The sequence below is a fragment of the Carassius auratus genome, chromosome 20 (assembly GCF_003368295.1).
Source record: "Carassius auratus strain Wakin chromosome 20, ASM336829v1, whole genome shotgun sequence".
Taxonomy (NCBI): domain Eukaryota; kingdom Metazoa; phylum Chordata; class Actinopteri; order Cypriniformes; family Cyprinidae; genus Carassius; species Carassius auratus.
In genome coordinates, this window is record NC_039262.1 from 7339968 (window position 1) to 7367778 (window position 27811).

The 27811-nt window shown below is 36.9% G+C and overlaps 1 protein-coding gene across 1 annotated transcript; it reads left to right on the forward strand.

Moving 5' to 3' along the window:
* The first annotated feature begins 20 nt into the window (after positions 1-20).
* vash2 (vasohibin 2) lies at positions 21-27187 on the forward strand. Its single transcript, XM_026290754.1, has 7 exons — positions 21-765; positions 8917-9005; positions 9629-9685; positions 9961-10035; positions 14710-15091; positions 17734-17858; positions 24502-27187. Exons 1-7 carry the CDS (start codon positions 451-453, stop codon positions 24569-24571), a joined length of 1113 nt encoding a protein of 370 aa, XP_026146539.1. The 5' UTR covers positions 21-450; the 3' UTR covers positions 24572-27187.
* The last annotated feature ends 624 nt before the right edge of the window (positions 27188-27811 follow it).

Here is a 27811-nt window from a genome sequence, read left to right on the forward strand (position 1 = left end):
AGTTTATGGTGATACAATAACAGTACGAGTGACCATTTGAGACCGTCAGTGAGTGAAAGCGGTTACACGCCTACTCGGAAAAGCAGATCATTCATTTATACTCTACAATCAGGTGTTAAATTATTTTACCAGCGATCCATCCGCAGTATTTGGACGCCTACTTAAGTGTTTTAAGCGAAAAGATTAATAGTTTCTGTGGCACAATTACGGAACATGATGACCAGCACACTCAGCCATAGTTTACAACAGAAATGGTATCGTTGAGCATTTTTCTGCCTCTGGATCTTTTTTAAACCACCTTTTTTTCTTACACTTTAGCAGGTCAGAGTGGTTTTGGCACATTAGTATGCATGCTCGAGGAGCAACATGTCTTTGTGCATGAATGCTGGGCAGTCATAACTGATCTGGGGAAAAACAAGGGGAAACTCCCCCTCGGAAGACTTCTGAACAATGACCGGACCAAGCGCCACCAGCAGCGGCTCAACGGTCAAGACCAGCAGACACGGTCGGTCCAAGAGCACCAGTACCTACTGTCACACTACCGGTCCGGCGACTGAATCCACCTCATCCACTGCCGCGAACAACACCGGCAGGTCTTCCGGTGAGGAAGATGAGAAAGACGGCGGGGTACCGTTTTTCGTGAACAGGACGGGCTTTCCCATAGACACTGTCACCTGGGAGAGAATGTGGTCACACGTCACCAAAGTTCATCCCGATGGACAGGAGATGGTGGATAGAATACGAAATGCAACACACCTCCCTAAAGTAAGTGGAAAGTAATGGAATATTTATGTACACTCATTTAAATATCTTAAAAGTCCACCGAACGGCCTGTCTAGACAACATTTTTGGCGTCATATAGATGTGATGATATCTTGAAATATTTGAGACACCAAAATGTTATCTTGTTAGGAAGCTCATATGTATGATACACATATATCATATTATATACGTATGCTACTATGTGATATGATACACAAAATATGGATAGGCAGTTTAGTTATATAATCCCGCAAATATTAGTACCTTAAAAAAGCTTAAATGGCTAGGCAGGCATCGTATTTACATCTTAAATCTTTCTTCTTTGGCAAGTTACTAGGTTCTATGTGACAGCCACTGAATGCTTGTTTGTACATATGAACTAATTCTTTAACAATGTTTCAAAAGATTTGTATTTCAAATAAATTATGTTCTTTTTATTTCTCTATTCATTAAATAATCCAGATTTATTTCACAGTTTCTACAAACTCTTAAGCAGCACAACTATTTTCAACATTGATAATAATAATGATAATAATAATAATATATAACTGCAAGCAGCAATTACGGGGTCAAGCACTACAGAAGCAAGCTTCAAACCAACGGCAGGAATGAGTAATTAAAACCATTTTAAGATTATTCAAGGCAAAATGGCTGAAAAATTATAAATACAACCGCTAGTAATATGATTTATTGGCTTATCACTTGACCAATAGGTGGCACTGCTGCCAAATTAATGTGGCATGGTCAGTGTGAGGTCACAATGGCACATACAAAGTTTGGTGTCATTATGTCAAAGCTTCGCAAAGATATAGCCTCAAGGCGGTCGCACACCGGACGAGAAGCGCTGCGTCGCGTTGCGCCACATGTAGGATAACTCAAGGTATCGCACACCGGACGCGCACATTCTATATGCGTGAGCTCAATTTTGCAGCAAGATGGGAGAGTTTTAACTTCATCTATTATTATTATTTTAAATACATGATTTTAATTGATAAAAGCCGAGTTTTGAACGTTAATTAATGAAAAGAATCTGTGTTGTTATAATAAGTCTGTTATTGTTTTGTTGTATCTGTTGTCTAGGCAACTATGCAGCTGAAAACGTAACCAAACACTTTGTAATGTTTTATTTGAATGAAACAAGTGTACTGTATTTTAATTTCAGTTTCAGTTTATAACATCTGGGTTTTTTAATATAAAACTATGCAGATGGCGCTCTGTGGCGCGGCAGAAATTTGAACAGCGTTCTGAGTCGTAGCTGGGCGCCGCGGACAGACGCCGAATGGCGCCGCCGGTGTGTGTACACCCATTGAGAATAATGTGTTCGAATTTTAAAGACGCGACGCGGCGCTGCGCTTCTCGTCCGGTGTGCAACCCCCTTCAGACTCATTTTAGCACCATGTCAAAAATTTGTAATGGTGCTGTACGAAAATGGTTTTGTTTACCGAAAAGAAATCCATAATTTTGTGTCAGCAAAGTCTAAAGATCATTTGACTCGATTTTGTTGAAAATCATACCAACATTTGAGGAGTAGTTAGAAAAATTAGGTTTTTAACATATATCAAAATGGAGGACAGGGAGTTCAGATTTCCTAAGCAAAAATTGTATGTATGTTGTCGGCACGACCTGAGGAATATTTTGAGAAAAGTTTCATTACAATAGCCTAATGCAATCAAAGTTATTAGCATTTTTGGAAATTTCATAATTAAAGGTTAATTAATTGTTTATTACTCTTGGCCAATAGGTGGCGCTGTAACCAAATTGATGCACCGTGGAAAGTGTGAGGTGACAATGGCACATACATAGTTTGATGTTAATATGTCAAACCTTTGCGGAGATGGAGCCCTCAGATGCAGTTTGGCATCTTTCCAGCTAATTCGTTCATGCGCTACACAAAAAACATTTCATGTATCGACACACAATCCATAACTTTTTGCCAGCTTGATCTGAAGATGATCCGAGCCAAATTTGGTGAAAATCAGATCAACGATCTAGGAGTTTGAAAAAGTAGGTTGTCAATATGAATCGAAATGGTGGACAGAAAGTTCAGCCAATATTGGTAAAATTGGTATCAGTGTTCTCGTCATGATCCAAGGAATCTATCAACATCAGTCCGATTACAATAGTTTAATGTAAGCAAAAGTTCAAATTTCATTATAAGTTTTTACCACAAGGTGGCGCTGCCCCAAAACTTTTTGAATACCATGAGGGTATGGAGTCGAAGATTTTTGTAATTAGTTTCATAACGATACTTCGAAATAGCAGTTTTTACAAACAATTGAAAATAGCGAAAAAACTAAACCTTGCAATTTTTTTATTTTACACAACTTTCCCCGAAAGCGCTTCTATGGGCTGCCATAGACTTGCGGCAGAAGAAAAAAATCACGCTAATGGATACAGTAGGTGCCTATGATGATCGTCCCTATAAATGTTTCTTAAGCAGCAAATCAGCATATTAGAATGATTTCTGAAGGGTCTTGTGACACTGAAGACTGGTGCAATGGCTGCTGAATACTGAGCATGTTTTGATCAAACAAATGCAGCCATGGTGAGCATAAGGTATTCCTTTCAAAAACACACACACACAAAAAAAAAAAAACTGTTGAACCTCAAAATTGGCCTGTATATGAAACCTTGGACACATTTGCCGGAGTAGCATCTCACAGACTGCCATTTGTGTGACCCAGTTTCCACCAAGAGGAAGTGTAGACTGTGTGACATGTGAGTGGATTTACTCATCCATGTGTTTTCCAACACCGTGTCACATTGTCCCTTCTCATAATTTGATTACAAACCAGGCAAATGAAAGATCTGATCCAACCAATGACCACTATGCAGAAACATGCCTTTGCTAATGCACATTAAATGAGCAATGATTGTATGTGACATCTTAACTTTCGCTAGGATTAAGGATGCTGCCATCTCCCTTTATCACTATGTTGCTCTAACCTCCAAAAATAAACCAATCAGACCTGATCAGGCTTCATAGAGCATGCAAATGAAGGGCCTCAGAGGGGATAAAGTGAGTCTTAATCACAGACTAAGTAATCCTCAGTGCACAGATGGACAGCATTCATAGGGTCATATTCGTACTAGCTCTTTTGTTTTAGTTAACACTATTGTGCATTCCTGCACTCTCATATGTGCTGATGTTTGCAGAACAAAGGCGTCTGATTGGTCGGAAATGTTGAGTCAGATCTCTAGATGTTAAAGTGATTTATTAAGGGGCATTCCCCACCAGCAAATGTTGAACAGGTGCGTGGAGTGAATCCATCAGATCAGCCAGATTAGGAGTCACTCGAACGGCTGTGACACAAGCCAGACATTCCTGTTAGAGCCATTAGACAAGAGAGTCAGTCCATGGGAAAGAACTCGCTTTGAACCTGTAAATGACCCCACTGATAGAGAACCAGGGTATCCAGTGATAACCTTGGATCCGAGGACACTGCAGTTATTATGTAAACAAACCACATTCCAGTACAGCGCCGTCCATTTGGTGCAGTTAAACAATATTTAAAGCTAGTATTAAGTATTATTTATAGCACAGTTGCACTTGCTATTTTAGGTTTGTTTTTTGATACAATCCATTTGCTAGAGTGCTATTAGGGATAATCTGTGTTATTCCTGTTGTTATGTTTTGAAGAAAATAATGTATCGCATCTTCCACAGAAATATTTAGCTTGCAGCACAACTGTTTTCAACACTGATTATGTTTCTTAAACACCAAATCAGCATAAGAAGATTATTTCTGAAGGACTATGTGATGCTGAAAATCAAGCTTTGAATATATTAAATTCTAAAAGATATTAAAAACATTTGCTGTAAATTGTAATAATATTTTATTTTTATTTATATTTTTATTTCGTTTTTGCTTCATTTTTGAGCCACCAGTTACATTCTTGGTGAGCATGTGAAGCTTCTTAAAAAAAAAAAAAAAATTAAATGATAAATGGCAATTCTGACATTATTTCTCACCCTCGTGTCGCTCCAAACACTTAAGACCTTTGTTCATCTTCAAAACACTAATTAGGATATTTTTGTTGAAATCTGAGCGCTCTCTGACCCTGCATAGACAGCAATGCTACTACAATGTTAAAGGCCCAAAAAGGTAGTAAGTACACATAATTAATAAATAGTCCATGTCACAGCAGTGGTTCATCTGTTATTGTATGAATTTGCGAGAATATTTTTTTGTGTACAAAGAAAACAAGAATAAATACTTTATTCAACAATTTCTTATCTTCTGCGTCAGTCATCGCATGTGATGCAGTACTTCCATGAACGTGCATACTGACACAGAAGAGAAGAAATTGTTGAAAGAAAGTTGTAAATTGTGGTGTATGCATGCAGAAATGTTGTAGGGCTTGTACGAATATTATTTTTTGAGCTTTGAAGCTTCGGTAGTAATCAACACCAAATATTCAAAGCTTCGGAGGGAGGGGCTGAACATATTTTTATCTCAACAACACCATGTCTACACCGGACGCTCCACCGCGCCAAAATCATAGACTGAATGAAAACAAGGACGTAGTGTCCGTGACATCACCCATAGGTTTCTGAAGAGTGTTTTGAAGCCTAAAATAAGTGGAGCCAGCCGTCGCCATCTGACAGCACATCACGACGCGTCACTCCAGGATAATCGAAAATGGGCAAAGAGGTGGGAGCTAGTCGATGAAACCACGCCCACATAGCTCGACGGCTGTGACAACAGCGGCAATCCACCTGTCACTCAAGTGGCCATGCACTTAATTATGCAGAACTTTAAGGCTTAATATAATTTAAACGGATGAGTTATAGAAAAAGTTCACCCCCCTCACAGTTCTCATGAAGGACAAAATTAGCTATATAGACCAAAATAACTTTTTGAACCAGGCTGTAAACGTTTTTTCTGCAATAAAGTTGGCCATTTTAACATGGGAAGTCTATGGGATTGAATTAATAAACTTTTAATAGACTACAGAACAGCGTGAGCCGGAAGCAGCATTCCTCACGCAAGCAGGGCGTGAGTTTATTTGTGTTCTGAGAATGCTCATTATTAGGCTGGGCTACTGTACGTTTTTTTATGACTGCTGTATTCGCAAGTGTTTAAGCAAATTAAACGCATGTTTTTATCATGTGTAAAATTACTGATTAACATGCTGGATAGAAGCAGCTTGTTTGTTACACCAACAAAGTGCAACGTTGCGACTTACAAAACTCATTTTGTGCTTGATATGCTGTTGTGGTAGGCCAGTTTCAAATCGCATATTTGGCACACTGCCTTTGTCTTGTCCTCACTCAATTTAAAGTGCTCCCACACAACTGAAGTCGTTGGCAATTTCGTCTTCTCTTCCAGACGAACTGAATCATGATGTTCACTCATGGGCAATTAATATTCAAGAGCGAATGAGAATCGTTTTGCGGGGATGCCACGTGTTTGAAAAAAAGAAAAAGGAATATTCGAATCTCAGAATTGATTGAAAATCGAATGCCAACCCACTGATTGAATATTCAAATAATCGAATATTCTGGTCCAGCCCTAAAATGTTGCCAATGTTTTGGTAATTATCTTTTGGCTTTGGTATTTGGATATAATCCATTTGCTAGGGTATTTGCATTTGAGTGTTATTAGGGATAATCTGCGTAATTCCTGTTTTGTCCAGCATTTGGGCTTTTATCAAATAGTTTTTTGGGTCAATCCATCACATCTCAACCAGACGTCGACAGCTAAAAATTTGGATTTTGATCATTTTATTTATGGTGAAGTAAATACATAAATGAAATACATGAATGAAAGCCAAATATTTAGGGTTATTATACTTCCTAATCCACTATTTTTAAGGCTCTGTATAATTTGGTCAAAAAACTTATGTGGGTCACTTTGCATTAAGCTGATACATCTTTTAAAGAGGAATGTCTGAAGAACATGTAATGTTGAAACTAGAAAAACATCAAGTTTACTTCTATCAAAATACTTGTCTGAGTACCAAAAATATAACTTTTCCAAAGTGTGCGTGACTGTAACCCAACAGTTGGTTTTCTGCAATGACTTTAATCCAGAAAAGGCTAAAAAGTCTTCATCTGTTCTGTCAGATGGACAAATATTCTGGGCGGCTTGTATCGTCACCTACAGTAGCGACTCTCATGTTTCGCTGCAGTCCCCCGGGTGGGCAGAGGTCAGCTAATGTCCCCGTGAGTGTGGATTGTGACCTATTTATTGCTGACCTCCTTTCAGGGGATTGAGAGACCCAGTTGAGCCAGTGGAATAGAGCGCAGATGTAAATGAAACCTCTCTCAAAGGAATCAGACTGTCAGAATCAATATTCAGAGTGTCATTTTGTATTCAGACACATTTTTGGAAATCAATACTGAATTGAAAGCCTTAATATAAATTAAAATGATAACTGTGCTGTTATAATTTCGAGCAGTGGTTCTCAACTGCTGGGTTTATGTCATGGACAGGGGATATGATAATAAAAACGTTAGTTTGAAAGCAGTCTCTTATGTTCACCAAAGCTGCATTTCTTTAATCAAAAATATAGTAAAAACTGTTTATTACTGGGGTTTTGTTTACTTTTATATGATAAAAATGCTGGTGCTATGTTGGGTTGCCAGCTGCAAAACACTGGGTCCCATTCCATCAACACTTTCTTGTGAAATTTGTCACACCTCAGGTTTCTAAACGCCTCTATTTATGTGCTGAGGAAGAAGGCGTGTGTTTGCACCTCTGTCTTTCAAAAGTTATTCTACTCGGAGCAACAGCAGTGTTATTCTTGGTGCAGAATTTAGACATATTGTACAATGTATTTCTGTGCGTCTTCATCATGCATTCAAAGGCTCCAGACATCAGCACAGACAGACGAAACTGACGAAACTTCTTAAAAAAGTCTCTCATTCTCTTGCACTGGGCAGAGAGAGATAAAGAGGAAACAGGAGATGATTTCATTTCTCATTTAATCCTGTGACCCAGCAGCTCTTGCATGCCTCCAACACACATGGTGCTCCTATTAAATATAAAACCGAATGCATATTTCTGCCTGCATTTAAATGACAAGCTTTGGTTAATAAAGAGATTGTTTCAGATAGAGGACAGCCCGTTTTCTGGCTTTCATTAATTGCTTCTTTTCTTCTAATGAATGGATGCTTTTGTGCGAGAGGACGACCTTTGTTCGTCGCTAATTCTTTTCGCTGTCCTTTTGCAGTTAGAAGTGTCATTGTAAGGGTTTCAAATAATCAATGAGGCACTGTTTCTATAGATGATAAAGACTTTTCATGCCATTGAGACATCAGAAACTGATTAATGAATCTCCTTGTGGCTACAAAAGTCACCTTGTGACTAGGTTGCCAACTTCAGGATAAAAATAAGTGACCGCCTCCCTTTCATTTATACTACATTTCATTTAAGATTTAAAAAGATAGTTCAGCCTAAAATGAAAATCATGTCATGGTGTACTCACCCACAAGTCGCTCTGGAATTGTTTGACTGTCTTTTTACCTGCAGAAAATATTTCGAATAACGTTTCAAGTGTTTTTGTTCATATACAGTGAAAGTCAGTGGTGTCCAGAACAACAGTAGACCCCGCTGACTTTGATTATATGGATGAGAGACATGAACAAATGAAATGCTACAATGATCACAGCGTATGCACGTAGGATCTGTAACATCTTGTTATGCAATACTGAAGTACCACACATTATTACAAACATCAATTTAGTTTAGTTTAGCCAAGGCAGATTCTAACATTGGAGAATTATGAGTGTACATAAATAATTCAATGACTCAACTTGATGTTTTTAATATGGCAACAAACCTATGCTATGCTAAACTTTTACACAATACTAGAATAAAGATATAGGGCCTATGCTCAAACAAATATTGGGCAAACCTGAATTTAGTCTTTAGTGTCACATGATCTTTCAGAAATCATTATAATATTCAGATTTGGTAAACAAGAAGCATTTCTTATATTTATCAATGTCAAAAGCAGTTGTGCTGCGTAATATTTTTTTAGAAGCCATGACACGTTTTAGCAGGAATGTTCAAAAGAGCAGCATTTGTTTGAGATAGAAATCCTTTGTGACATATTAAATGTCTTTCACTTTCGTTATCAGCTTAATGCTTCTTGCTGAATCAAAGTTGAAGTTGATATTGTTTGCTAATTGTCTCTGTTTTCACAGCACCCTGTACCATCGGTTCCAAACTTTAAGCCATCGATGTCTGTGCCTGATTGGCTCCATGCCGTCCAGAACTACATGAGAAACTTGCAGTATCCTTTACCCTCCACAAACCGTTCACTCTGGAAAAGTTTGATGGATGTATTCTAAACCTCCGTTTCTTCTAGGTGCATTATGGAATTATGGGCACTCATTTCTTTGGAGTGTGAGATATGCTTTTTCGCTCAGTGTAATTTCAGTTGGCTTGACTTACTCAAAGTGCCTTTTTGGTTGGAGTTTCTATCCAAGTTGTTGTTAAGTTTGTTTCTTCATCTGAACAGATTTTGAGAAATTTAGATTAAGACTTACATTACTTGTTCACCATTGAATTGTCTAAAGTTAATGGGTGCCATCAGAATATTCTCTTATTCTGTTAGTTAAGGAATAGTTATTCAACTATTCCTTTAAGTTGGATACAACATTTTCTATACTACTTTATGGTTACATATTTTCAGCTTCGGTGGATTTTTATATTCATCATTGTATTCGATTAATATCTCAGCAATTTTCTCTCACAAACAGCAATGTCTGTGAAGAGTAATGAGTACATAGGGTTCAGCAGGATATTGTTCGCAGCTGTGCATTTTGGCACGCATGAGTCACAATCAAAAAACAGGAAAACAAGGCTTCCTAAATGAGCCATACAAACTTCACGTAGCTCCTTAACTGCTGACAGATACAACCATACGGGAACGCAGTTCTTTGAGATTAAAAAAACCAGACCTCTGAGTGGGTAAGTGATGCCATCGCTGAGGCATTTCCATCATCCTGTCTGTCTGCCCCATCTTTCCTGTTTTTAGTCTTTTCTTTTTCCTGCTTCTCCTTATTTTACACTTATTTTGGGCTCTTGGTGGTAAATCTCTTTAAAAAAGATGTTTTTCAGATGTGATATTCATTTAGAAAGGGGCCTTTTACAAAATACAGAGCTTATAACCAAATATGAAAGGTTCATTTTAGATTGAAAAGAAGTCGTTGGCCCTGTATTGCATTAATCTAATCTCTTTCCAGGTTGATGGAGACCGCCAGAGAGATGATACGAGAATCACTTCCCATCAAATGCCTTGAAGCAGTTATCCTTGGAATGTATCCTTTAGCTTTACTGACAACTGTGCAACTTTAGCAAAACTAAAACTATTTAAAAAAAAAATTGTATAACTTAAAAATGAAATGAAATATAAATAATGTATGAGAAACTTTTGAGATCAGTCAAAATAAAAAACGAAACACTAAAAATAAAACAAAATAATGATAAAAAAATGCATACAAATGTAAATAAGTATTATAATTATGTATAGAAATGGTAATAAAATAAAGTATTAATATTATATGAAACCAAACATATGTACCAACATAACTAATACTGAAATGAAAATAAATTAAAGATAAATATCAATATTATGAGTAATTGCTACAAATTATTAAGGTTTTAAGAAATTTTTAAGAATTTTTTGAAAGAATTTATAAAAATGTAACATGCATGTTTGCAGAAATCTAGTAAAAATATATATTTTTAGTCTTCAGCATCCTTCCGTCCCTAAAGTATAAATCATTTCTCATAAAAGTAATTATCACCATCAAGCACATACAGCACAGTTCATTTGTCTTGGGAAAGCCCCATACTTGTCTTTTTATTGTTGATTTCTCAATTGCTGAAATTGAGATGGAGGGTCTTCGCAGAGATCTGTCAAAGACAATGTCTTCGCTCATGATCCCCCGCCCCTTCAACTCAGACTGAACTGAAGCTTTTACGTTCAGCTGTTGCTAGGAAACTAGAGTCGTAGTAGATTCTCCTGCAGGGAGGCGCAGCTTCCTGTGCATGTCCTGTCAATGCAGCTGTGCCATTCTTTCAGGAACTACTAGTGTCAGTTAGCTCATCAGATCCAGGCCAAGGTTTAACACAAGGTGAATGTCGTCTCCGTCCGTGCAAATGTCAAATGTAGTAGAGAAATGTGGAGTTCGCGAGAGCCGCAGTGTGGACTTCACTTTGAGTTAAGCACCTCATGGGTCATTAGTTGAAAATCTGCGTGCAGGTTTGTTCTGGAGAGCTGGAGGAGGAAGGGTTCCAGCTTACGTCACTTTGAGATTTTTATCTTTGTGTACAAAACCTGTCTTTTAATATACAGCACTGTCAAGGGACTTTCCTACAGTCCCAGAGGACCCAAACATCATAACACTGAGTATTAGAGTATTAGAGTATCAGAGAACATCGAGGCTATTGTTGTTGAAAAGTTAATGTTGCTGTAAGTCCTTTTTTAGTTGGAAAATAGGAAAATGTTCCTACTGGGTAAATATATATGTGGAAAAACAATAATTTTCCAACCCTTTTTCTGACCCTCTGTCTGAAGTGATCCATTTTTAGTTGAATGCAAATGCATCTGCCATTGTAATGTCACAAATCCCACAATATCCAAATAAGCCATATCTAGATCTTGATTAAATAAATGTAATGACCCCTTCAATAATTATTAGAAATTTTAAAGAATAGCAGAATCCACACCACAAGTATTAAGAGAACGGCGCTGAAGAACGTTGTTGTTGAAATCACTTTAGAAACTTATTTTTTGGAACCTATAGCAGGAGCAATCCCCCAGGTTTGGGAATGCGTGTATTGCAGATAAGAATTCTCGGAACTGCTGCTGAAAGGATCACATGGCCCTGCTGATGGGTAATGTGATCCTCTGATGTCTTCTCATTACAACAGTGGTGGGGGGTTTTATGGGTGTGTGTATGTGTACACACAGAGAGACGGAAACTCAAAAGAGCTGCAGATGAACAAACCTACTGAATGAGCCTGTGTTTACTTTGAGTAACAACAAAGTTTGTGTTCAAAATACTACAAAAGAGAAATGGTTAACAATTCTCCTTTTGAAAAAAATCTAAATGTAACTTTTTTGCTTTCTCGCTGTCTTATGTATGATTCATGAAAATGTTTGCTTTACTTAAATTGCAAAGATTTTCGCCAAACATTTCTACAGATGATAGTTATACAAAGGCCTTAATTAATATTAACCAATTTGCAGTCTACTGTTCATGAGCCAAATATACAGTATAGATATATATAATGTTTTTTTTTTTCAAGAAATGTTACATACTAAAGAATTTTTTGTAATGTAAGCGTATTTACTGTAACTGATGATGTAAAAAAATCGTACTGACCCCAAACTTTTGAATGGTAGTGTTAATTCTTTATAGAAGAATATTTAAGATGTTCTCGGAAAACAAGTAAATTTATCACGTTTTTAGATGTTTTAATAGAAAACGGGGGGTTTAAATTAAATTAAAGTTGTAATTTTACTGTGCATAATTGTGAAAGTGATACAGTCACTTACCATTTTTGTAGTTTTAACCTGGAATAGCCTTACTGTTTGTGGACCACTGGAGTTTTTGATTAATGGATGAATATGTTTGTGTTATGGAATAGCAGCATATTGTACTAGTGATTGTTTTTGAAAGGCAGATGGCAAAGCAGTGAAGCCATTCCAGGGTGTTGCGTTGTGTTGTTGGACACACATGGCTCAACAGATCTGTGGTATGTGCTCTTGGTTGACTTGGCAGCTTGTGTGGTACCCATCAGCAAAACTGCACAGGCGCACTATTTACTGTCAAGTGTGACGATAATGATTCATTTAAAGGCTGGTTTCAAAGAATAAAGCATCATTTCCTCATTTTAGCAACCTCAGAAAGGAGAACCGCAATCATGCTAATCTCTCTCTCTCCTTTTTTGTATTTTAGTTCTTTAATTACATCATGAATACCCTAAAAGAAACAAGATTATTGGCATTAAGGTCAAATAGTAGCCTAGACTTTTTTTGTCCATAGTCCGAGCTGGTTCCTGATGTGATTCCTTCTGATACACTCACAGTCTGGTGACTCCTCATGGCCATCATGTGTGACCAATGCCGCAGTGAGCACTGATCGCTTACATAAGACTACAGAAGAGATCAGGAAGAGACTAGAAAAAGCCCAAGGGGAAGGCCAGTCTAGCCGAGTGTCTGCTGACCAACTTCAGTCACATCGCTGCAACATCATGGAAAGAGAAGGTTTTTTATATAAGCATCTGAGTTTGTTCGGGTCATGTCAGTATTTTTAAACTACATTTTCTACACTTTTTTTTTTAGATCGAGTGACTTAAGTGTGTTAGTTGGTTGTCCATTTTTAGGATTATATATATTAAGATTCATTGCCTTAGTGTTGGTGTTAAAGGTGGTTTCTAGGGTGTTGATATGCAGCTTTAGTGTGTTATGTGGTTGATAGGGAGTTGTGTGTGGTTGCTAGGTGATTGCTAGGGTGTTCTTGTTGGTGCTGTTCCATGCAAAATTTGTTACCACATTACTAGAGAGTTATAGGTGGTTGTTAGGGTGCTGCCATGCAGCTTTTTAAGACATTCAAAGTGGGTTTATGTGGTTGCTAGCGAGTTCTGTGTGGTTGCTAGGTCATTGCTAAGGTGTTCTTATTGGTGTTTTTCCATACAAAAGTTGTTGCCACATTGCTAGAGTGTTATGGATGGTTGCTAGGGAGTTACTATGCAACTTATTGGCCATTCAGAGTGTTTTACTGCGTTATGTGGTTGCTAGGTCAATGAAAGGATGTTCTTATTGGTGCTTTTCCATGCAAACATTGTTGCCACATTACTACAGAGTATGGGGTTACTGGGGTGTTGCCATGTAGCTTCTGCTACATTAGGTAGCTATGGCCTAATGGTTAGAGAGCCAGACTAGTTACCAAAAGGTCGCAGATTTGTGTCTCGGTGCTTGCAGGAGCTGTAGGTGGGTGGGTGGGGGGGGAGTGAATGAACAGCGCTCTCTTCCACCCTCAATACCTATGGCTGAAGTGCCCTTGAGCAAGGCACTGAACCCACAGTTGATCCCTGGTCAGCTGGATCTATAGCTGCCCACTGCTCTGGGTGTGTGTTCACTTTCACACTGCTGATGGGTTAAATGCAGAGCATAGGTTACCAATACTTGGCAAATGTCACAACTTTTTTCTGTCTTCTAAGGCAAACAGAGTGACATTGTTACCACAATGCTAGAGTGTCATGCATGCATGCAAGTCCTTAAGTGTGTGAGATTGCTAGGTCATTGCTTTGGTGTTCTTGTTGGTGCTTTTCGATGCAAGCTTCTGAGTCCCTTTATTATTCTGATCTAGAATAATAAGTTCTTTATTGGAAATCTTTGGGATAGTTTTTTTTTATTTCACCTGTTTGCTTAAAAAAACCCACATAATGCGAGTTGTCATTTATTTCAATCATGAAGCACAAATTGGTGAATGATAAATTGCCAAAGTTGAGTTAAGAAGATACACTTACTGTAGATTCAGTTATTTTAAAGAGAGTACAATTAAACAACTAAGCTTTCATTCAGCATGTCGGTTCTAAGAAAATACTCTCAAATGTTAACTGTCATATATCTTAAAAGAGTATGAATTAGAAAAACTGCTTGTTAAGGACAGCTTCTTATTGACCTAAAGCAAGTCATTAGCCGATCGATTTTCAGGAAGTGAGCGAAACTAAACTAACTGAAAGCTCAAAGACAGATCGGATTTGGAAAAATCAATAGTACACACCAAGTTAAAAACATTGGGGAGGATTTGGTATCCTCCTGAACACTGATAAAAATCAATTTGCCATTTATTTATCACTTCGTTTTTGAGGAGCTGCTTTTTTTTTTTCTTGAAAATTATTCTTATTTCAACCCAACCTGTCATGATTAAACCCATCACAAATGAACATTAGTGAAATCCATGACTCTGTGTTGCCAGCTACCTAACCAACGGTCTGACCTCTGTGGAACGGTTCCCTATCAGCTTTAAGACCCAGTTCTCCGGCCACCACTTCCATCATGTGGTGCTGGGCGTTTACTTTAACGGCCGATATGGCACTCTGGGTATGAGTCGACGTACTGACCTTATGGACAGATCTCTGAGCTTCCGTACGCTCAGCGAGTTGGTGTTCGACTTTGAAGACTCGTACCGCCGCTACCAGCACACCATGAAGAAGATCAAAATCGGCCTGTACGTGCCCCACAATCCGCACGTTTTCCAGCCTATTGAGTGGAATTATCTTGTGATCAACGCTTGCAAGCAGAGCTGTGAGGACATGCGCAAAGAGCTGGAGAAGCATGGCCGTGACATGAGGATGAAGGTGAGTCCATAGCCTTTTAAGATACAGTGTTATTTTAAGTATTATTGATATATCTTTTTTTTATACGTTTTATTTATTATATAAAATTTTGAATAATATATTCCTGTCGCATGTTTTGATATGTATATGTATATATAGCCGAAACATAAAAGACAAGTTGCAAAAATAATAATTTTTTGAAAATAGTGCCAAATTCCTCAGCATCCATAAAGAGACACCTTACATTCAAACATCTGGAATTACACTCTATTATATGAATACAAATAAAATCTTTTATAAAATTATTAATAATATATTATAGTTATGGCATCTTGATTTACAAGGCAAAAAAATTACAATGTAAAAATGTTAAAAATGAAATACGCATGCATGAAAAATAAGATTGCACATGCAATGTTTTGAAGAGTCCCAAATTCCTCAACATCCATAAAAGGATGCCTACATTAATTTTAAACATCCATAGCACAATTTCCACTGTCTGCTTGTGGTTCATGGAAACTATGTCACAGCTGACTGCGGTCATTCATACAAGTCAAGGCCACATCTGAGAAACTGGGATCACATGACCTACTTTTTGCTGTCTAGATGATAAACGCATCCCATGTTACAGTCATACAGATGATCTCAAGCTAGCATGCTGGTCTGGCTCTTTATAAAAAGCCAAGGACAAATAAAAAATCTCCTGAAACTGGCTCAGTAAAAGAATCAGGGAAAAACATAAATGTTTTAAAAAAGTGTAATCAATGCATTCCACAGAAAGTCTGACCTTATTTAGCTCCCACTGACTTAGCTTAGATCTTGACAAAAATATATAAATATAAAATATTTATAATATATTTATGAAAATAATCTATAATATAGTACTTTTGATATTTTATATAATCAAACATTGATTTATTATTATATTTTAATATTTTACATTTAATATGGATAAAAAAGTGTCTGCCAAATGCATAAATGTTAAATGTAATGGTAAATAAGCGGTAACATACCAGAAAGGATCTAAACTCTTCCTCTATATATACTGTGAATTTGAATTAACGTTCATCTTGAAAAACTGTGTGTATTATCTCACTAGATTATAAACCTTTGGCAACACAGGAGAATACATCATCCTATGTCTAAATATGCCATATATTGTTCATCGCTATTTCAAAATAAGGGTTCTGCATGTGGCCAAATATTATGGATTTAAACTGTTTAATCATGCTGTAAAGTAAAGTGTCACCAGGCCGTTGGCGCCCTCTACAGGTATTTGTTTTAATACATATTACTATAGTTAAGGTTGGTTATGTTCATATTATGTGGTTTTGGTTTTTTATATTTTATTTGAGACAATTATTATTGCTTCATCGTTAGTTTATATATAAATAGTCATAATAGCCTGGTTTTCACTTTGGTCGGTTTGTGTTACTAGAAATATCAGATTACTCAGTTGTCAAAATAATCAGTAGATTATTTGATTACCAAAATAATCATTAGTTACAGGCCTAGATTAGTTAAAATATTTTGTAAATACAACTGCATTGTTTTACTTTTTGTAAAGATTTCATTCTTCAGGTCAACCATATATTAATGAAAAAGAAATTCAGTTTGAATAAACAAAGCAATAACTTTGTCATAGTATCCTTTCAAATGTTCAGGCTCAGGATTTATTATTTTATTTTTTATTTTTTTTGCTTTAAGCCCCGGAATGATTGCAATGATTGCAATGTGGCTACAGGGCTACTAATAAAAATAGATAGTCTGGAGCCCTGAAATGTATTATTTTAATCTGTTCGGTTATCTGTTTAGTCCTCAAGTCTACTGTTCCCATCAAAATTCAATGTGCATTTTCTGGCACAAAGCCTTTTTGACTAACCAATTATTAAACTATTCTTCTTTGAGTCAACGACATTACAATTATTGAGAAATGAGTTTGCAGAAACAAAATCTAAATTTATTATTGGAGTCCTTCTTGAATGAGTTTCTCGATGTACTGAACACCCAGCATCTGGCATCATCAGCATGGAGCTGATAGAGTCATTCATAATGAATCTCATTCTAAAAATCAACTTTTAACGACTGAGAACATTGCAATGTCAAGTTGCCTCTCATCACCCGTGCAGCTCATTTGGGGAAAATACTGAGAGTTTGGGAAATCTGTTGTCTCCTAGCATAATGAAGTTAATGAACGTCATCAAGTTAATGAACATAATGTGGAGCTTTTCATAACACTAACTTTATTTGTGCTGCACTCGCTAATGAGAAAACACAGTAAGAGCGATTCAGCATTTGCTCCCTGTGGTGTGAAAAAGTTCACATCCTTTTTAATAAACTGATTGTAGATCTGTCGTTTTTTAGCACCGGATCCTTGTCGGGTTGATGACAGGCAGTATTCCTCATCTGTGACTTTCTCAGCTTGCCTTTTTCCACCTGGAAGATTTCAAGCCCTTTTTTCATTCTAAATGCCTTGAAATCTTTATTAATTTTTCGAACTGAAAATAACAATTATCTTCTAGTACCTCCTAGCTATATATAAATTTACATATTGTCTCAGTTGCTTCGGTGTGTGTGTGCATATATGCATAATATCTAATGGGCAAATACAATAAAATATATTAAATTTATAAATCTTTTAAAACAACTGGGTTTTACTGCAGATCCTCAAGTCATCCAGTGCTCAGTCTCCAATCAAAGAACGAACCCGAGGGAAGTCTTTATCACCACGCCGCCGGTCAGGCAGCAGTCCCCAAAGACGCCAGCATGCCCACAGAAGAGACAAATCGTAAGTAATGGACACTTTGATGTTGAGGAATCACAGATTTGAGAAATAAGCTATGGAAAATATCCACTTTTTACAAAAAATCTCTGTCAAGAAAATAAGCAGAAATGCAGCTGTCAGTGGTTTATCGGCAGTGACTCGTCATGATTGCACCAGTCCATGGAAGGTTAAAATTTAATTACTTTGGTTGCATTTATTTAATTTTGACATTTTAATGATCTTCATATTTCTGGTGATTATGCTCTTGGAATATAATTAGACAGCTTTTATTAATAATCCTATGAAAATGAAGCATTCGACGAGCTTTTACAATGACTGCGATTAAGTCGGAGGTCACCAAGATGCTGTACTCATACATTTATTTAAAGAAATTATATATATGTAATAATTGGCAAAGTTTGCAAATTTTGGACTTGCATCCTCTGTAGTTTGGACTTTGCGCATTCGACTCCGTGATGTCCGTTTTTCAGATTACCTGTTAGATATACCCAAAACGAATTATATTTTATGTTTAACCACTAAAGAGAAATCAGAGCCAGTGGCAAATGTCAGAAGGATTAGCCGAGTTGAGACTGCTCTAGGTGGATACATGAGCACTGAGCTCCCGCTAATCGCATGGAGACACATTTTCAAATATGTGCTGTCTTTATAAATAAACCACAGATTTGAGTTTTAAACAACTACACTCTCGCTCTGAAATACTTTTAAAACTACATTTCATGATACGATATATTTAGAAAATTATCTGAATAGATGGTGGTTGAAATCACACTGCTGCGTGAACTCAACCAGTCAGCATGTTTAGCACCCAAGTCAGCATGTTTAGCACCCAAGAAAGTTCTAGACCTTTGAAAAAGTACTACCTCGTGAGCAGGGACTTTCTGGGGGGAATTTATTTATCCAGAACTTTATTTAGATCCTGGTTTCTGTGGTGGAAACACATTGAGTATCAGCCCAAAGTCTCTAGTTCCTGGGTAAAGTTCCAGCGGTGGAATGATGTCGAGCAGTCACTGAAGTTACTACTGTCATTTCGTTGTTTCTGTGTCCTTGCACATGCGCAGTCTGTTCAGTTTTGTGGTTCAATCCAATCGAGTGTTTACATGCACTCTCAATCGTATTGGACGAGGAATAAACCACCCCCTTCAATCGGATCGAAATTTCATTCTGATCGAGCTCACTCGGATTGATTAAGGTGTTTAAATGAACTTTTTTCAATCCGATTGAGCTGTCAATCCGATTACAAACTGATTATTTGGGTGCATGTAAATGTAGGCAGTGTGTCTGCTCATGTTTCGTGTCCATGCAGTGGCTTTAACCCAGTGCATTCTCACTGTGACAGTGTGAAGCAGGTGCTGGTAATCAGTTGATTAATCTCCTCTAGCAGCACACGGCTGGCCACTTCTCGTGTTACAGAAGCACTTGTTTCTCTGGTCCAGGGGGTTGACTAATAGATCCAAGGTTTCTATAGCAGCACAGTGCAAATAGTAGCGGAGAAGCACTTTTCCTGTACTGCTGAGTAGAGCAGAAAGCCCCTTTTAGCACTGCTGATCAATTTACAAGTGAGACTTCGGGCTTCTTTTGTTTGTGGTGTTGAGGAAATAAGATTCCTTTCTTTTAGGTGCAAACCCTGGGAAATATAGGCAGTGCACAGTATCTACTAGGAACAGAGTCATAAAGAGTGACATAGTGATAGATAGCAAAGCTTCCTCTTCGAAAGGAGTGATAATTTTAGCAGGACATACACACAAAGGGATTCCTAAGCTCTAGGAAAAAAGACCAGAGCAGAGCAGGGAGTTAGGGCTAGTTAGTTAAGCAAAGTGGCGTTTTTTAAACACTTGAATCTGATGTGACACTCCTCTCCTCTCCTGTCATCGGGCAGTACACTGGGTTGGCATTCGCTCTAATAGGATGTGAGTCCAATGCAACAGCTGTGGTGGATGCAGTCTTCACTGACATGTCAAGTTGAAATTAACCAATGAACATACAGTGATAATCAGAACGTGCTTTTATGTTTTAGCATTTCAGAGCTCAGCATCTGATGATGCAACTAAATCCTCTGATGCACCGGATCATGTTAAAGCTGGTGCACTTTAGATTGCATGTGTGTTTATCAATTTTAGCTGGCGAAATTCATATGATTGTGAATTTCACATAGGAGCAAAGACTTTCCCCATACAGATTTTGCGACTCCTTCAAGTTAGTTGTGAATTGACTGAAAGCTGCTTGGTTTGAAAGTGACTTCTGTTTGAGGGGTGCTTTAACTACACTATAGGAGACCCTTATTCTCCCCCCGAAGCTGTGTGATGCATGTTTTATTATGGATGGATGCACTTTATTTGACTACTTTTGGACTGCAGAAAAAAAAAAAAACTCACTTGCCTTCATTTTGAAGCTTGGAAGAGCAAGGATAATTTTTAATATAACTCTAATTTGATTCGTCTGAAAGGAGAAAGTCATATACACCTAGGATGCTTTGAGGGTGAGTAAATGAATTGGCAACTAACTAAAATGTATTTTTAGTTTAAGATGAAGTACTAAAATGACTCAAATTAAAAATAAAATGTATATAAAGCTATATAGAAATATAAAAATACAGTTGACAAAAGATAATAGTAATAGTATATAAATAATACTAAAATAACGCTGCTAAAATAATACCGCGATTTGACCACTAATATTTTCCATTATACTGTTCCTGCAGTATGCGCTGTTTTCCATGTCTCCTCAATGACTGAAAGAGTAGGAACCTCTCAGACTGAGTGCAGTGTAGAGCGTAACACTGACCCCTCCTCCTCCTGTTGGTGTGAGCAAGCGGTCAGTCACGTGTGTGTCGGATGACTGAACTTAAGGCCGTAAACTTCACATTTAGCGTTCCTTTCCGTCTGTGTGCAAGCCCTCTTGATGACGAAAATAACCTAATGCCGACGGTGTGCGGACGGCCAAAAAATACTTGGGCCTTTACGTTGTTTTGTACTTGCACAATGTCATTTATGTGATAATATGAAGTCTATTAAACACAGGCCAGCGACGCTGTAGATGGACGCACAGAGAAAAATACTGTTGCAGGCAGATCACTCGCTGTTCATGATGCACAAACTATTGGAAGAAAATCCTCAATATTGATTTGGGGGTTTATATGAACGTGTTTATGAGGGGAGCTGACTGTCTTCTGAAAAGTTCACGTGGTATAATTTCACAAAGCTTGTCTGAACATTCTGTTTTTGCTTCAAATTGGGTTATTATTAAATCTAATTATGTGTATGATTATTATTATATAACTAAATGATATGAAATTATATAAATTATATGTATATGAATTATAACTTTGTTTCTTTTTAGGAAAAATAAACTAATTCTACTGTTTTTAATGTGCTGTATGTTGCTCAAAAACAAAATATATTGTGTCTGGGGGCGATATATATATATATATATATATATATATATATATATATATATATATATATATATATATATTTACCCAGTCATTTAAAAATAACACATTTCAGAGCTGTAACAACAATACCGTGATATTTTTGTTTAAGGTTATTATACCATCAAAGTCTCATACAGGCCCATGCTAGTCCCATCACAACCGTCAAAGACGCTCATCTAGAGTATGTTTGTGTTACCACATACCACAGCAACGTCCCCTTTGTGTGTTTAAGCTTGAGCCATTGAGTTTAATTACATGTTGTATTGTAGTGCTGCTGTTGACAAGTCTAAAATGATTGTTGTCTCAATGCAGTAATTATTTAGTCAAGCTAATGCACCTCTAAGATGATAGAATGAACCGCACAAGGCATGTAATGATACCAAAGTATAGACTTCAGTTCTGCTCCTGCTTCCCGATCGGAGCTATTTTTGCCGTGTTCCTTAGCACCTTCCTGTCACATGGTCTGAGATGTTAATTACTGAGCGCCACACATTGTGTGCCAGGCAGCTGCTGAAACACACCACCCATTTAACGTCAGCTTCACCCTCAAATACACCGAAGAACTGCACAGCACACACATCTCTCGGCAGATGAGTTTGTTAATTCACTTACAGTGGAAGGAATTATGAAGTGATGAAATAAAGCCATGCTGAATCTGCTCTCCAGCCCCCACAGTTCTGCAGTGGATTATTATGAGGTTGTGACACTGTCATCATAAAATCCCCTGCAGACATGTAGCATGTGACAGTCCATGAAGCTCCCTAAAGGAAACATCTTATACAAATACTACACCTCTTATACAAATACTTTTCTTAAAGGGACAGTTCCAATATTTTGTTATTTACTCACCCTCATGTTATTTCAAACTGAGGCTTTGTTAAAGAGTCTTCATGTAATTCTTTTAAATGTAACTTCACGTTTTGGAGGTAATTGGGGGTAATGTTACTTTGTTTAACCATTTATTCACCGAAATGTCTGTCACAAATCTTCTGTCCCTGTCTTGAGAGAAATTGGGAGTAAGGCTCAGGTTTATCAGCTTCCCTTTTGGTGTGAGGGGGCCTTCACAGTTGCCAAAAATATCACTTTTTGTCTTTTTTTTTTTTTTTAATAAGCAAGCAAGCCGTTGGTGACAAAAAGTAGCGCAAAAGTTTTAGAAAGTTATAGGAAATAAGTTATATCAAAGCCATAATAATATGGATTTTAAAAAAAATCTGTGAAATAGCCATTTATTTCAAAATGTACTACAGTAATCTATCTATCTATCTATCTATCTATCTATCTATCTATCTATCTATCTATCTATCTATCTATCTATCTATATATATATATATATATATATATATATACTGTGTAAGGTGGGGGACAGTCAATTGAGAAGCAGGCAATATTAGTGAACTAAATTATTACAGTTGTATATAGGTCAACAGAGAAAATGTCTGTCATTTTCACTGGTATATATAGTTATGACATTTTAATTTAACTACAAGGTCAGAAATGGTTTAAAAAAATAAGTGAAACTTAACAAATAGATTCATTGAAAACTAGCATTTACAAAAGTTAATTTTACCATTATTTCTCAGTCTATCAATAAAGCCATGAAACGCCCAGAAGATAAAATGAAAACATGCATCCGATTCGCTCCAGACTTTGCATATCAAAAATTTTGAGTGAACGGGAAATTCCACAGGGAAAATTATATTAAGCCCTAGTACAACAAATCAGCTCCTGCCCTTTTCCTGAGTCTCCTCCCTGTCAAAGTGCATTATCTCCACTCAGGGCTATTTCTAACACACAGGATGTTTGCTCGTCGACAGGCTCACCCCCACCTCTTCTGTCTCCTCCTTTCAGTCGTCCTCAGATACCCACATAAAATGCAGACAAATGCTTTCAGTCCCCACTTTGTACATCGTGTACACCCAGAGTTTGGAGTTTGCATGTGTCATAGGGTTGAGTTGGGTTAAAAGTGTGTTGTTTGTTTTGACTAATCTTAAGGCTGCTATTGTGGCTTCATGCAGTGACAAATCTGTTTACATTTGTTTTGGAACACTAATGTTTGCCTGAGAAACTTTCATTCTTAGTCAGTTATGAAGGAAGGAACTGTAAAATGCAGAGCTGGAGTGGAGAGGACCTGCCTTGGCACTGCTGTGCGATTGATCGCCTGGCGTTGAAGCACCTGCTTCAAATAGCCAACATCAGTCAAAAGAACATGGAGGCCTATTGATTTTTTCACAAGAGTAGTAGCACAAAAGTGAATGGTGGAAGACTAAATGTGATGGGCCTTTTGAAGGCAGCAACAGTTACGGCTGTGCTGGACGTGTTCTTCAGCAGCTCTGTGTGTTCTCAGCAGGACTGAAAGTGCTGGTTGAACATCAATGTGATTTATCTCAGGAAATAAAAGAAGATGTGAGATAGAATGGTATATTATATCAGTCTACTTATTCAACTAGAAATTAGCTGGTTATACTGTGTCTGTTATGTAAATATTTAAAGTAAATTAGTGTTTTTGTTTTTTTGGTCATGGTCTATATCTTATAGTAAAAGCATGAATTGTAAGGTAAAATTGTGCAATTAATATTTTTATTCTTTTTATTTTTACACTACTTGTTTAAAAGTTTGAGGTCAATTAGACTTTTGTGTGTGTGTGTGTGTGTGTGTGTGTGAAATTATAACTTTTATATATCAAGGATACATAAATCGATCAAAAGCAATTGGCAACTAAATTAAGTTATTTAGAACTTTCTATTCATCAAAGAATTCTCAAGTTTTTCTCATTAATAAGAAATATTTCTTTAGCACCAAATCATTGTTTTAGAATGATTCCTGAAGGGTTCTAAAGTAATCCTTGCTTCAAATCCAGCTTTGACATTACAGAACATAATGAATTTGAAATATATTCAAATAGAAAATAGTTATTTTAAATTGTAATAATATTTCACAAGATTACGGTTTTACAGCTTTTTTTTAATCAAATACAACTAGCCTTGGTGAACACTGGTTATTTTGTTGTTTCATTTTTTGTTTAAGCCATATAATTGAATCAAAATAATCTGCATAATATTATTTATTTAAATATTTGGCCTTTTTATACTCTTCTACTGAGGTGGTTCATTCTGAACTAAATCATTTAATCCATGAACCAAAAGCTTTAGCATATTTGTCATTATGCAAGAACAATCTCTAAAATGGAACTAACAGAAACATGTTTTGTTGCAGGCCTGCAGCACTGGACAGAAAGCCGGCGGAGCTCAGCACCCTCAGTGATGGCTACCAGATTCGGATCTGAGACACTAAACATCTACAGCTTTATCCTCCACAATCAGATCCACAGATGATGTTTTTAAACACTATTTAATGCACATTTTGAACTGTACAGCATATTAAACATATTTATTGTTGTACTTTAGTGTTAGAGGGAAATCGGGTGCCCTTTTGTTTTTAACAGAATATGATAATCCTTTACACACCTTTTTTTTTTTTTTTTATATTGGAAAGTGTGAAGGATATCAATTTTGCTTTAAAAGATTTTTTTTTTTTACCTAGTAATTGTCAAGCATTTTAGAAGACAAAAATTTGACTGAAATATTCAAGCAAATAAGGAAAATACTCTGTTTTTGGACCGAATCTCCACTAGCGGTGAGAGCTGGAGTGTGAATGGATTGTGCTTGGCAGAGAGATGTAAACCTCAGTGCCTCGTGCTGTGCTGCTGGTAGTTTTAGACACTGACTGGCCCGGAGGAGAAGAGAGGACATGAGCAGTTTTCACCAGAAGCGTAAGGACACAAGGGACCTAAGCTTCAGAGACCTACTCATTCTGCCCCAAAGAACTGTATTCAATCCACTTCATTTTTTGTTACCTTCATACATGATATGGATGGGATGGACATGATTTATTGACTAAGGTTTGACGTTACCTTACATTGAAGGCTTTGTACTGTTTTTATTTTCTTCAGCTGTAGAGAAAGAGTTAATGTTTTTTTTTTTTTTGTTAAGTATTTAAACATTTCTTTTTCTTGTTTTTACAGGTTTAACCAGGATAGTTTTTTTTTTTTTTTTTTTTTTAAACTGAATCGCTCAGAAGTGTGAAAGTTGATGTGCTATTGATTGACCCATCCGTTACCCAAACTTCACTATGAAGGGCCAAAAACCTAACTTAAATTGAAGGCCATGGGTCAGAACTAAATGCTGCATTATATATGCACCTATGCTATATTAAAATTTACATTTTTAAAAATCAAATTCACTTACATTTTCTACAATGCTAAACTAGAAAGAAAGAAAGAAAAATCAAAATGACTATGTGCTATTATTTCTTGTTTTCCCCCAGTTTCCTCCCTCTTGTGACATGACATGGCTGGCCAAGTCAAAGGTCATCACAGGCAAACTTTGACCCAAGGGTCCTGGTCTGGGCATCTCTGTCCTAAAGGGACACGGTGACGAAAAAAAAAAAATGCAATGCTTTTGCATTCTTAGTCTTTTGTGTTCAAAAACTTAAGATTTTTCGATTTTGCACAGGCAAAAGCACTAAAATATCATTTTAATATGAATTGGGAGGAAAACCGTTTCTTAAGAGAATGCAAACATTTTGTGAGGGAACCCAAAAGCATTGAAATGAGCCATTTCACTCTCGTCTTTTTCCATTTTTTTCATCATAAGGCCCCCTTATAGGTCCCCATGGGTTCTAACTATAGGACCACGACTGCAGTCATTCAAGTATACACAAAATATCATCTGTTTATAGACAGCATATCACTTGAATTTTCTCACCTCGTGAGAGTAAGCTATGCACATGAAGAAGTTCTGTGGATCCGTCCTTTTTGACAGCAGACCTGTCTTTAAAATTGTAATGGTGACAATGTTAGAAATGCTTCACGGGTTGTATGAGCGGTTCCTCTCTGAACGATGTTTTTTGGGTGCTGATGTCTAAACTACCACATTATAGCTCATTCTGCCTTGTAATTGGTACCAGCTTTCTATCAAAAGCTACTGAACCACACAAGTGCCAGACCATTGAATACGTCCAATTCATCCTTAGGGCTGAGGGTTTCAAGTCATGAGTTTCAGTGACAAATCTAATGCACCAAGTTGAATTGCTCTTTATGGAAGAGAAGTGGTCTGCTGCTAATTTGGCATGCGAAGAACACCATATTGTTACAGATTTTCTATCATTTATAACTTGTTTGGTAACTGATCAGATGTGTGAAATTGTGTGTGAACTTTTTATGGCAGATAACGTCAAGTATTAGTTGTTTAAAAATGGCTTTCTGGTTTTAAGGAAATGCATTGATTTTTGCTCAAAGGTGCTAAGATGAGACATTTTACCCATTATTATAAAATTCAATTATTTTAGTATTGACTTTTTGGATGATTTAAGAGCACATTAAACTGATGTTTCTGTAGCACAATGATTAGGAACTGAATTTCAATATACATGTTTAATAATATGTATTAGCCTTTCGAAAAAATACATCCGTGAAATGTATACTCATGAGATTATAGATGCTTTTGAAAATGTCTAACACGGGCTTGTCTGAAAATACAATCACTTTTGATGAATGATAAGTAATCCAAATTTTAAGGGAAATGTTTTTTTTTTCTTAGTAAGAATGTTAATGATGTGATTTTGTTATGATGAAGACCTTAACTCAAACTTATCCTCAGTTTTCTGTTCATATCTTTCGTATTATAAATGTATTGTCTAAATAAGGACTTTATAAAATGCAATTAAACCCTCAACTGTTTTTACACACACTTTTCCTAAGCCTTACAGCAGCTTGCACCTTCAATCCTCTTTTCTGTCATAAATTCATGTCTGGGTCGCCTCAGCTGAGAAAACATTAATGTAATTTGTTCATTCCTCTGTATAGCATGTTTTAATAAAACAATGTTTTTCTGTAAGTCTGTGATTGGACTTTTACTGTGCTTATTTACGCGGTTCTCTGGAATAGATGCTGATTGGTCAGATTGGTGGCAGTGCTATTTTGTGTCATTGCGTGAAAAAAAAAATTATATAAGACATAGGTAGGCCTATTAATACTTTTCATAGCGTAATAATCTTAAAGCTGAAGATATACACCAATATGGGCATGTCCACGTATTTATTTTCAGTTTAATAAACTGGTTTATGTTAATACCACAATGATTGGAAGACTGTACATTATCCCAAACTTTACAGCGAAGCATGGATTTGTAAGGTTTTAATACTCCCACAAATGCACACCTCTAATATTCAACGGTGTTGACCGCACTCTCTGCAGGCCAAGGAGCGGCTCTTGCAAAAGAGAAGCTTTGAGATTAAACCAGGTGATGTAACATTAGCGTTGCCCCTAAATCTCACAGCCACAGTTACAGAACCCAGTCTGAGTGAAGTCTTTCTGCAGAGGGAATATGCCCGCATTAATCTGCTTACGAAGACAGCGTCACACACAGGAATAGAGCCGCGGTGGATTTACCAAAAACCCTTCATTATTCATCTCTTCTCTCAAGATAAAAGGACTCCTAGAACACCCACCATTGTTTCATGCCTT

Bases quoted from the DNA above. Each gene is read 5' to 3' on its own strand.
- vash2 (XM_026290754.1), top strand. From the start codon at position 451: ATGACCGGACCAAGCGCCACCAGCAGCGGCTCAACGGTCAAGACCAGC. The intron at 766-8,916 runs GTAAGTGGAAAG...CTGTTTTCACAG, and splicing joins ATGCAACACACCTCCCTAAA to CACCCTGTACCATCGGTTCC. The intron at 15,092-17,733 runs GTGAGTCCATAG...GTTTTACTGCAG, and splicing joins GCCGTGACATGAGGATGAAG to ATCCTCAAGTCATCCAGTGC.